General features: G+C 47.5%; 1 protein-coding gene across 1 annotated transcript in view; it reads right to left on the reverse strand.

Moving 5' to 3' along the window:
* Nucleotides 1–2595: 2595 nt before the first annotated feature.
* The window catches only part of LOC124722289, a 36812-nt gene continuing 26126 nt past the window's right edge, over nt 2596–13281 (reverse strand). Inside the window, exon 3 of the mRNA XM_047247474.1 lies at nt 2596–3209. Within this exon, the coding sequence (XP_047103430.1) occupies nt 2596–3209 (614 nt within the window). The remainder of the gene's footprint in view (nt 3210–13281) is intronic.

The raw sequence follows: 13281 nt of genomic DNA on the forward strand, positions 1-13281 counted from the left end.
GAGGCAGTGTTAGAGTGTTGTAGCGGACTTTGAAAAGTGCCCCTGCTGACACGAAATATCCAAAGGCTGATTGGATGCGGCGGCCAAGGAGTAACGGCATTGGGAGGATCTGGGCAACGTGTACCAGTTTAGGAGCGACATAGATGTTGACATAGGACACACGTTGGAGTTGGTTTAAGTTACGGTGCACTTGACCGCGGACATGGTGCCGAATCGACTGCAAAAGCCGCCGGTAAGCCAGGGCCACTGTGCGGTGTGTGGAGCTCGTAAATTCGATACCCAAGTAACGAAGGGTGGCACTGACTGGGAGCGGGGTCGGCACCATAGCCGGGAGGCCGCGTCCAATGTGCATCATAGTCGATTTACGGACATTAAGAATGCTGCCAGAAAGACGTCCATACTGGTGGATCCATTGGATGGCGTCATTGAGTTCCGTGGAGGAGCAGGTGAGAAAGAGGAGATCGTCCGCATAAGCCCTACAGTGAAAGGTGTGGTCACGCAAAGTGAGGCCCTGCAGTCTAGAGGTAAGTCCAGTGATGAGGGGCTCAAGTGCAATGGCATATAGTAAAGTAGACATAGGGCATCCTTGACGCACAGAGCGGCGCATAGGTATCGGTCCTACAAGCCTCCCATTGACTTGTACCATCGAGACCGCGGGAAGTACTAACCGGCGAATGGCATCGACAAAAAGCAATGGGAACCCCATACGTGTCGCCACCATGAGGAGGAATGGGTGTCGAACGCGATCAAAGGCACTCGTGAAATCGACTGATACCAGTGCTGCACGAAGGCGACAAACCGACGCCAGTGCAATGAGGTCACGGCATTCTCCTAGGGCTGTTTGTAAGGTGGCCCCACAACCACGTGCAGTCTGCTCAGGTGAAAGGACCGTAGGTAAGACGGTGCGTATGCGCGCTGCTAAGAGGCGTTCATAGATTTTATAGTCTACATTCAGTAGTGTGAGGGGGCGATATGTAGAGACATGAGACCCTCCCTTCGGTTTAGGCACAGGTAGAAGAATGCCAGTGACGAATTCAGGTGGAATCGGGAAGGACGGAGTAAAGAGTTCCTGAATCATTTCCGTCCAGCGAGGAAGCATTAACGTGGTGAACGCCCGGTAAAACTCCACTGGGAGACCATCTGGTCCGGGTGATTTGTTCTTGGCCCCTTTGTTGATCGCATCTACCACCTCTTCTGCGGTGATTGCAGACATCATGGACGTTGACTCCGCTACGGTGAGGGTCCGATCAGGGGAAGGACGGAGATCATCAGGAATGGGCGTCGCCATCGGTTCATCATCATAAAATTGGTGATAATGTTCAGCAAAGGCGGACACGACTGCCGCCTGTGTTGTGTGGTGAACACCATCGGAGGTCGTGATGTTGGGGACGAAAAGCCGACGTCGACGACTATGGTCGGATGCGGCATGGATTGTGGATGGGGTTTCGTCGTGGAGGAGGTCTTGTCGTCGGGAACGCACCACGACACCATGCAGTCGTGCACGTTGAAGAGAGAGGAGACGAGCTTTAGTACGTTGTCGTTCCCTGTGGGTGTCAGGTGATGGAGGGAGCGCATCGAGCTCACGGAGGACGGCGTAGTGAAAATTTGTGGTGTCTCGATGCCATGCTGCTGCTTCCTTGCCACATTGTATGAAGGCCTTTCTGATCGCAGGTTTGGCACATTTGAGCCACCAATGGAACGTGGATGTGTACTGCGGAAGGCGTCTTTCGCAAGACGCCCATGTAGTGGCAATACATTGTCGGCAGTGTGGATCATTAAGGAGGGAGGTATTAAGCTTCCAGTATCCTCTGCTGCGCCACACTGACTGAGGTGGCAGAGCCAGGGAGCAAATGACAGCGCAATGGTCCGAAAATGCAAGGGGCCATCGTTCAGCTTGGGCGACTTCATTGCCGAGGTGAGCAGAGACATATAACCGGTCCAGTCTGCTCGCAGAATGTGCTGTATAATGGGTAACACCGGGGGTATTGCCATAAATTTTCTCCCAAACGTCCACTAGATGAAAATCTTCGATTAAGGTGAGCAGCGCCGGGCATGGCGAATAACCAGGCACTTGGTCCTGCGGACGGAGGACACAGTTGAAATCGCCTCCCATGATAAGGCGATCATAGCGTCCAGAAAACAGGGGCGCCACGTCATGTCCGCAGAAAGTGGACGGTTCGTGGAGCCAGACGGAGCGTAGATATTGATGACGCGCGTGTCGAAGATGGTAACAGCCATGCCTCTTCCACAGGGAAGGATTGTCGTGTCCGTGAGTGGGATTCCTTCGCGTATGTAGAAAGCCACTCCACGGCCTGATTGATCACATGTGGACGTGTATGAGTCGTCGCCGTAGACTGGTGGTAGTGTGGCAACGCGTACTTCCTGAAGAAGGGCGACGTCGACGTCAGAGGCCCGAAGCATGTCACATAGGAGTTGCAGCTTGGGTGCAGTGCCGATCATGTTGATGTTCAGTGTGGCAAACCGGTACGTTTGTTTCAGTGGTGGTGGACGCGCATCTACCATCACCAAGGGAAGTAAGAGGAGGGCACCGACAGGAAGTCCCGTCCCATCAGATGCAATGCCTCGCTTTTGATGTTAACAGGCAGCCTCGTCCGGCGGAGGCAACTCATCCGGAGGAGGGGGCGTACCTTCCTCAATGTCGTCGGCCCATGCTCCTGTGCCGTGGGTCTGTCCAATGTCCATGGGAATTGCGTCGTGGTGAGAGAGATCTGGAGTTGTCGGCGGGGAGACTGGCGTCTCAACCGGCGCACCGATCGTTACATTGTGCGTGGCGACCTCCATAGTGGTCCCGTCCTGCGAAACGTCTTGTTCATCGTGAAAGTTGTCCGCCGACCTCTGCGTGGAAATGTCGGCTGCTTGGGTGTCGTCTTCGTCGTCGCGGGTGGCAACGCTCTGAGAGCCCGTGGGTGAACGGCGACGGCGTTTGCGCCTACGTGGCGAGCGTTGTTTGCGCACGTGTTCCTCAGTGACGGACGACGGCAAGGAGGAGCGTCGACCTGGTTCGAAGGCGTCGGTGGGTACAATGAAATTGTCAAACAGGCGTTGTGAAGAAGTACTGTTCTCCTCAGCGTCCGGTGTGGGAGCCTGTTCGGCGGCAAGGTTGTCAGGTGGGATGTCTGCACCATCCGTTGGTGACTGGGACGGTGAGACGTGCCGATCGGAAGGACCGGGCGACGGACTGGACGAAACTGTAGACGTGGCAAGAGCCGCTGCGTAAGTGACCGGTAGGGCGGTCATCGTGGGTGTGACGGACGCTTCCGACAACGGGAGCTGCGCGACACGTCGTTGAATGCATTCAGACCGTAGGTGACCTTCTTTCCCGCAACCGGAACAGGTCCGAGGTTGGCCGTCGTACATTATAATGGCACGGCAGCCTTCGATACGTAGATAGGAAGGCACGTGTTTCTGCAACTCGATGCGGACCTGTCTAACACCGTTTAAAACTGGATAGGTCTGAAATTGGACCCATCGTTCGGCAACATGTTCCAGAACGTTGCCATAGGGACGGAGCGCCTCGATGACGACGTCTGCAGGTAGTTCGAACGGCAGTTCGAAGATCCTTATCGTCCGTGTGCCGAGACCTGCGTGATCGACGGTAACGGGTCCGACGTTGTCGTCGGAATGACAGAAGCGCAGTCCACGTTTTGCCTCTTGAAGCACCTTGTCGCACGCCGCATCGTTGATCATTTTGACGTAGACGGTACTGCTAACTATGGACAAGTGGATACCAATTAGATCCGTTGGTGGTATTCTAAATTCATCGCGTATAAATCGTTCTACCTCCAGGGCCTTTGGTCGGGCGAAGTCGGAACAAAAGTTGAAACGTAATGTCTTCTTCCGACAGTTGTTCGCCATGGTGGTCTAGAAGGAAAACGGCACTTACAGCGGTCGAAGTAAACACAAACACACCGTGCGCGCCTCGCCCGCAGCGCTCTGGCGCGTGACCGCCTCGCAGCACTGCCGGCGGCAGACTGCCCATTTCCAATACTCAATGTGGCTTTCGTCCCAACTACACTCCTGGAAATGGAAAAAAGAACACATTGACACCGGTGTGTCAGACCCACCATACTTGCTCCGGACACTGCGAGAGGGCTGTACAAGCAATGATCACACGCACGGCACAGCGGACACACCAGGAACCGCGGTGTTGGCCGTCGAATGGCGCTAGCTGCGCAGCATTTGTGCACCGCCGCCGTCAGTGTCAGCCAGTTTGCCGTGGCATACGGAGCTCCATCGCAGTCTTTAACACTGGTAGCATGCCGCGACAGCGTGGACGTGAACCGTATGTGCAGTTGACGGACTTTGAGCGAGGGCGTATAGTGGGCATGCGGGAGGCCGGGTGGACTTACCGCCGAATTGCTCAACACGTGGGGCGTGAGGTCTCCACAGTACATCGATGTTGTCGCCAGTGGTCGGCGGAAGGTGCACGTGCCCGTCGACCTGGGACCGGACCGCAGCGACGCACGGATGCACGCCAAGACCGTAGGATCCTACGCAGTGCCGTAGGGGACCGCACCGCCACTTCCCAGCAAATTAGGGACACTGTTGCTCCTGGGGTATCGGCGAGGACCATTCGCAACCGTCTCCATGAAGCTGGGCTACGGTCCCGCACACCGTTACCGTTAGGCCGTCTTCCGCTCACGCCCCAACATCGTGCAGCCCGCCACCAGTGGTGTCGCGACGGGCCAATAGATGTTGGCATGTGCACATAATGTGCTGTTCCAGTCTCATTTGTACCTAAGGTCCATCACCGTTCCCTTTGGATCCCTACGAAATTCGGTGCTCTCCGATACACACGATCGAACAGCGGATGAGTGTTACTCAAGCGTCAACTTTAGGTTACAATATCTCTGGATGCAATTAACATTTTACAATGCAACAAACGGCACTGATTACGTATTTGTTTATATGTTCAGATGTGCTAACAAAACTAACGGGGTTCCATTTAAAAAAACGTAGGTTTGTGTTAAAAAACATACTTCCGTGCATCTTTAATGGTTTGTATTAACCAATTACACTAGCCCCTCTCCGCACGTTCGGTCTCTGGAATAGATTCGTCAGTATTTGATGTGGTTTACGAAATATCTCCAGCGGTAATGTTAGGTGACTCACCTTGTATATATACACACTCCTGGAAATTGAAATAAGAACACCGTGAATTCATTGTCCCAGGAAGGGGAAACTTTATTGACACATTCCTGGGGTCAGATACATCACATGATCACACTGACAGAACCACAGGCACATAGACACAGGCAACAGAGCATGCACAATGTCGGCACTAGTACAGTGTATATCCACCTTTCGCAGCAATGCAGGCTGCTATTCTCCCATGGCGACGATCGTAGAGATGCTGGATGTAGTCCTGTGGAATGGCTTGCCATGCCATTTCCACCTGGCGCCTCAGTTGGACCAGCGTTCGTGCTGGACGTGCAGACCGCGTGAGACGACGCTTCATCCAGTCCCAAACATGCTCAATGGGGAACAGATCCGGAGATCTTGCTGGCCAGGGTAGCTGACTTCCACCTTCTAGAGCACGTTGGGTGGCACGGGATACATGCGGACGTGCATTGTCCTGTTGGAACAGCAAGTTCCCTTGCCGGTCTAGGAATGGTAGAACGATGGGTTCGATGACGGTTTGGATGTACCGTGCACTATTCAGTGTCCCCTCCACGATCACCAGCGGTGTACGGCCAGTGTAGGAGATTGCTCCCCACACCATGATGCCGGGTGTTGGCCCTGTGTGCCTTGGTCGTATGCAGTCCTGATTGTGGCGCTCACCTGCACGGCGCCAAACACGCATACGACCATCATTGGCACCAAGGCAGAAGCGACTCTCATCGCTGAAGACGACACGTCTCCATTCGTCCCTCCATTCACGCCTGTCGCGACACCACTGGAGGCGGGCTGCACGATGTTGGGGCGTGAGCGGAAGACGGCCTAACGGTGTGCGGGACCGTAGCCCAGCTTCATGGAGACGGTTGCGAATGGTCCTCGCCGATACCCCAGGAGCAACAGTGTTCCTAATTTGCTGGGAAGTGGCGGTGCGGTCCCCTACGGCACTGCGTAGGATCCTACGGTCTTGGCGTGCATCCGTGCGTCGCTGTGGTCCGGTCCCAGGTCGACGGGAACGTGCACCTTCCGCCGACCACTGGCGACAACATCGATGTACTGTGGAGACCTCACGCCCCACGTGTTGAGCAATTCGGCGGTACGTCCACCCGGCCTCCCGCATGCCCACTATACGCCCTCGCTCAAAGTCCGTCAACTGCACATACGGTTCACGTCCACGCTGTCGCGGCATGCTACCAGTGTTAAAGACTGCGATGGAGCTCCGTATGCCACGGCAAACTGGCTGACACTGACGGCGGCGGTGCACAAATGCTGCGCAGCTAGCGCCATTCGACGGCCAACACCGCGGTTCCTGGTGTGTCCGCTGTGCCGTGCGTGTGATCATTGCTTGTACAGCCCCCTCGCAGTGTCCGGAGCAAGTATGGTGGGTCTGACACACCGGTGTCAATGTGTTCTTTTTTCCATTTCCAGGAGTGTGTGTATATATATATATATATATATATATAATTGTAACGATTGTTCCCCTTTAGGAGAGCGATTGAACTTGAATTCATAATTTCATCTTCGGATGTTTTTCTTCTTTGCTTCCCAAAACCTCCTCATCCTCTCAGAATGCTCCTTCTTCCGTTCCTCTGTCCATTTTTTACCAGGCTGACGCGATGTTCTTTCCCCAAACTTCACACTTGTGGTTTTATGCCGGCACTCGGTGCGATCTTCGAGATTTTTTATGATGATCTGCTGTAGATCCCTCTGGACTTCTTTCAGCCATTCCGTGCCACATTTACTCCTTGTTATAATATTGAATAATTTCTTTGCTGTTCTGGAGTCTTCCATCCTGTAGATGTGTGTATAAAATTTGGCTCGGCGCTTTCTGATTTCATCTGTTACTATGTTGATCTTTCTATAGAGCTCGTTTTGTGGTCTCTTCATCCAAATGCCATTTTTGTTGATTGGACCGTAAATCTTCCTGAGAATTTTTCTTTCCTGCTTTTCTATTTCCTTAATTTTAGAATGACCATCAATCACCATTGTTTCAGCTGCATAGATTGCTTCTGGAAGAATCACTGTTGTATAGTGCCTTAATTTTGCGTCTGTCGAAATGCACTTCTTGTTGTAATGCGTCCATGTTAACTTGTAGGCTTTCTGGAGGTTGGTGATTCTTTGTTCATTGGCAATTCGGTTTAATCCTGAGGACTGTATAGTTTCACCGAGGTATTTAAAATGGCAGACTTGTGCAATTTTACCATATTTTGTTATTAAAGGGGATTTATTTTCTGGCTGCCTTTCCATGTATTGGGTTTTTTCATAAGATATCTGTAGTCCGGTTTTTTGTGAATTTTCATGTAGTTTTTCCACTGCGTGAATCGCTTCTGTTCTGTTATTGGTGATAATTGCAATATCGTCAGCGAAAGCAAGGCACTTGACTTTAATTCGGTTCTCTTTCTTGATACCAATTTGGATACCCTTTACGTGAGGTTCCCATTCCCTGATTATCTTTTCTAGAACAATATTGAAACGGATTGGGGATAGTCCGTCCCCCTGTCGGACTCCAGATTTGATTTCGAATGGTTCTGATACTTCGCCCATGATTTTCACTTTGGCCGTTGTTCCTGTAAGTGTCTGTTCTGTGATTTTTCGTGTCTTTCGGTCGATCCCAAATTCTTCCATAATTTTAAACAGGGTTCCATGGTCCACTGAATCATATGCTTTCCTGAAGTCGATGAATGTAACTACTGTGTTTCTGTCTTTCCTCATTTGTAATATTGTCTTTAAGCACCAGATCTGTTCCGCACATGACCGTCCTTTTCTGAATCCGGCCTGGTATTCACCAAATAGTGTATCTGCTTGGGAATCTATCCTGTTTAAAAGCGCTTTGGAAAGGATTTTGTAAGCGACTGGGAGCAGGGAAATTCCTCTGTAATTGTTCATGTCTGTCTTGTCGCCCTTTTTGTATAGCGGGTGAATTAGAGCGCATTTCCAGTCCTCTGATATCTGCTCCGTTATCCATATGTCTGATATTATGCGGTGTAATTTCTGCATAAGTATAGGATCTTTTAGTTTCCAGAACTCAGCAATGATCCCATCTTCTCCTGGTGCTTTGTTATTTTTCAACTGCTTGACTATCTCCATAATTTCTTCAAGATCCGGGGCATGTGAGTCTGGGTGTGTGAATACTGGAGAAGAGAAGACAAGTTTTTCTTGGGGTGGTTCGCAGTTGAGGAGGGAACTGAAATATTGGGCTAAGATTTTGCAGTTATTTTTCGTGTTGGTTTCCAAAGAGCCATCGGGTTTCTTGAAGCACAAGCTAGGCACTTGGTATCCCTGTAAGTTTTCTCTGAAAGTCTTATAAAAATTTCTTGTATTATTTTTGATGAAATCCTGCTGGATTTCAGAGAGTCTGTTGTTGTCATATCCCCGTTTTTCTTTCCTAATTATTTTTGAGGTCTGTTTTTGGGTTTTAAGAAAGTTCTCCCAGTTTTCTTCAGTTTTGTGACTGCTACATTTTTTCCATGCAGTTATTCGGTTGTCAACTGCCTCATCACAGGTTGCATTCCACCAGCGATGTTTCCTGTTGCGAGGGGGTTGTCCTAATTTGAGGGCTTCCTGAATTTTCTCTGTTAGTTTCTTCCAGTCTGTTGATTTTTCCTGATTAATTTTCATGATGATTTTTTCTTTGTTCAGTTGCAGATATTCCGGATCTGGTTTGGTACTTTTGGGTGGCCTTCTTAGCATTCTGTTGGGTTGGAATTTTGTTTTTATTTGGAGAAGATGATGATCTGATTCAAAGGCACCTTTGCGGGTTCTGATGTTTTGAATTTCTTTTATGTTTTCTTTGGAAATTGCGACATTGTCTATTTGGTATTCACCCTGTCTAAGACTGGGTGATCTCCATGTGGTTAATTTATGTGCAGGTTTTTGAAACTGGGTACTCATTATTTTAAGTCCAAAGTTTCTGCAGAAGTCGATTAGTTTTTCACCATTCTTGTTGGTACGTTTGTGTTTGGTGTGGGGTCCAGTGGTATCTCTAATTTTTTTTTCCTTCCCTAATTGTGCATTAAAATCGCATACTAAGATTTTCACATGGTGCCTAGGTACTTTATTTGTTGTTTCTTCTAGTGTTTCCCAGAAATTGTCCAGTGTTTCAGGGTAGATTTTATTGTGGTGATTTGTGGGGGCGTGCACATTGATCAGAGTGTATGCTTTATTAGCTGATTTTACTGATAACAGGGAGACTCTTTCATTGGGAGACGTGAAGTCAATAACTGAGTCGAGTACGGAAGTGTGTACGGCGAATCCTGTTCCGAAAAGTGGTAGTTTGTCTCTTACTTTTACGGCAGGTTTGCCCTTGTAGATCCTGTAATTCTCTGTGTTAAAGTGTCCTTCATCTGTGAATCTTGTCTCTTGCAGTGCAGTGATTTTCAGGTTAAATTTTCCCATTGCGTTGGTGAGTTGCTATAATTTGCCTGTTTTAGTGAGGGTGTTCACATTAATTGTACCAATAAAATTTTTACGTTTCGTTTTGAGAGTGTGACGAGTTTTTGAGAAGCTCCGATTCTTCTCCGCATGGTGTCCCTGATCCCCCAGAATCCGATGATTAGGTGAATCCAGTCTATCGACTGGTGCCTGGGGTAGTGACTCTGTGGTCGTCTTTTCCATCATGCGTTCAAGTTGAATTTTAGTTTTTGTGGTGATCTCTGTTGAGACCACAGGTATACGACTCGATTTTTGAGTTCGAGAAGATTTTGTGCAGCCGCCTCAACTAGAGGAACAGACGCCGACCACTGGCCGCCAGATGCTGAACAGATACCACTGGGTTTATTGGTTTTTGGTCCGCCCTGGGTATTTCATTTCCCCAGTACCACCTATATCTAGGAAGCTTTCCCCTATCCGCCACCCGGGGAGGCGCCCGATGGGGGTACCAACAACCCCACACGGGGTATATATATATATATATATATATATATATATATATATATATATATATTCCTTCTGACAAGTCCGAAAGAACAGATACCTTCGGTGACCACGTAGCTCGTTAGAATGTAATTACAATGAAATGAATACCCCCTAGCTGCATACAGGCGTTGATATAAGTCAACGGGGACAGTTGAAAATGTGTGCACCGACCGGGACTCGAACCCGAGATCTCCTGCTTACATGGCAGACACTCTGTCCATTTCAGTCACCGAGGACACAGAGGATAGTGCGACAGCAGGAGATCCCGGGTTCGAGTCCCAGTCGGGGCACACATTTTCAAAAGTCCTCGTTGACTTATATCAACGTCTGTATGCAGCTAGGGGTATTCATTTCATCGTAATTTCAGCTGAATAAACGTAAGTCCGCCATATGTATCTCCCTTGATATCGAAAAAGCCTTCGTCTGGGTATGGCATTCTGCACTGTTCTTGAAGCTACAAACCTATGCACTTCCAGTCGACTGTGTCCGCCTTACAGCATCCTTCCTTCAACTCCATCCTACATATGTCACAATCAACCATGTCTGCTCTCGTATCTTACACCCTGCTGCAGGTGCCTCTCAAAGCTCTGTCCTTTGCATCTTGTACACTACAGATATTCGCAAACCGCGACCCTCAACGTACATCCTGCAATCTGCTGATGACACCGCCTACCTAGCCACTAATCACAGCGTTCAACTCTCCCATGCCTCCCTCCAATGCCACCTGAATCTCCTAGTCGAGTGGTGCAATACATGGAAACTTCAAGTAAATCCACAGAAGAGCCAGGCCACCATCTTTGGTCGCACCACTCGGCATTTCAATCGTCCAGATTTCCCTCTCTCTGTCTACAACCAACCCATCACTCTGACTAACACAGCAAAGTATTTAGGACCAATTTTCAATAGCAAACTAACACGGAATGCACATCTCCTTAGCATCCAACACAAGGCCTGAAACCGACAAAAAGTACTACCAGGCTGCAACTGGGGTCTACATCCTTCTACCATTATTCTTACTTATAAATCCTTGATCTGCCCTCTCCTAACCTAAGCCAGTGTTGACTGGATCTCCGTCTTGCTTAAATTCGGTAAGGCCCTTGAAATCCTGCAAGACATCCACTCCACCTCATCTTCCACATCTGCCAGCCTTCCCCAACTCCCGTCCTCTATCAACTCATCCAGAGCACCTTCGGATCCGATAGATTACTCGCAAAACCCAGTTCGAGCACCAAATTTCCCACTAACTACATCCATATTCTATCCTCCATGCATCGCCATACTTTATCCATCCTCTCCCACCGTAATTTTAACTAACTCACAATCTCCAACAATGAAATCCGTCCCGAGATATACCCCTCTTTCTAATCCTAATCACAAGGCTCCATCTCACACCATCCTCCCATTTTCTCCTTACCCTTCATTCACATGGCTTCATCCACCGTCGCTACACGACGTCTTCAGGGCCCCACACTCGTATTCTTCATCTCACTCTCATCATCACAATTTTCTTTTGTGTGTCACCTAGCATCACCATTACACCATGGAATCATTCGCATTCATAAATGACTATATTTTAACTATAATACAAAATCGTCAAATGAGTTATAAAAGAGATCAATATTTTCATCAATGCTTATTTTACAAAATCTTCGTTTTTTGTCACACGAAAAATGCTAAGATCGTAAATATCGTCCATCTATGTATTTTTTATAAGATAATCTGTTATTGACACCCTATATTCATTTTAACCAAGTTTAAATACAGTTTATGTAACCTTTGGCTGAAGGGCTGTTTTGTCCACTGCCAGATAGCCCACCATTGAAACAATAATAAAGAAAAAAAACGCTATTCAGCAGTTACCAGTGGTGTCCTCCGACACCTACCAATGCTCCAGCCGTTCTCTCTGTTCACCATCTGATGACATAATTTTTTTTTGATGAAGTTTGTCTATCCATATTTGTTATGTAAACGAAGTGTGTAACTTTGACACCTGATACTCTTTGAAGAATGTTAATTTTTATTATTTCAGAGACATCGTTCGAAGATGATTTTTGCTAAAAATCGGAACTGGTTACCAAATTTGACGTGTGATTATTAATTTTTAATACAGCCTTGCAATCAAGACTGATTAGTATTTTAATTAATTAGGTATCTTGAAAATACTCTGACAGCATGTTGTGTACAGCTTGTTTTCCAACCGTGGTATTTTGTGCGCCAGCTTTATTACACATGGACGTATGAAAGTTTCTTTAATTTATGTTTTAACAAAATTTTTCATTTTTCAAAATTAATTGATGGTGGTAAGGCATATCGCAAAATTTCGAAGTATTACAAAATTCGATACACAGTTTTCAAAAACATTAAGTACATACCAACTTTTACATGAGAAATATTTTCTATGTATCATTATTTCGAAGATATTCCCTCCAAATCTAATATGCCAAATTACTTTTTGAGGTGTGTTTCACCCTTTAAAAGTGAAATTGGGCACAAACAAAACAATACATATTGCGTTATTTTGCCACTCTACGCACCCACCTTAAGATAGTTTGTTGACATATGAGAATGTTCTCTTGATAGCAAAACCATAGGAAATGTCTGGCAACTGTGCCAGCGACAGCTGTTTTCCTTGCATAGTGCTGAAAAACCTGACTAAATTAATTTCATATGCTCTTGTCATCTCGAAGAAATATTCTGAATAATTCACAGTAAGATGTGACATTGCTGGTATCTTTCAAGTAATTAGCCGTCTGCGCCAACCATCATATAACAAATAAGAGTATTCACTGAAAGTGTTTCGTTTGCCTTGTGGTACAGAGCTCGTTCCCTATTGTGAAGACAGCTGTAATAGTATTCTTAAACCTTGCTGTATAATCAGCATGTTTTAAGACAGATTTTTTAATTTTTTTTCCCTTAATCAGCCTGTAAATGGCCATAACAAAGTTCAGTAACAAAATCACCGGAAAATTTTTGTGTTCCTACTATTGCTAACGCGTAGACATATAACGGTTGCATGGCGATGTCAGTGCTGTTGTGTCACCTTAAGACATATATAACGATAGTACGTACACTTAGTATTTTTTCTAATCATCTCTAAAGGCCGCTTATAACACTCACGGTTTCTACTCCAGCAAGTACGTTTAGTACTTCATATGTTATTCTAGCTTCGGTAATGGAAGCATTTAAACACAATTACCTCCTTAACAACCGCTAGTGACCTCAGATGCCACG

This window comes from Schistocerca piceifrons, chromosome X (assembly GCF_021461385.2).
Source record: "Schistocerca piceifrons isolate TAMUIC-IGC-003096 chromosome X, iqSchPice1.1, whole genome shotgun sequence".
NCBI lineage: Eukaryota > Metazoa > Arthropoda > Insecta > Orthoptera > Acrididae > Schistocerca > Schistocerca piceifrons.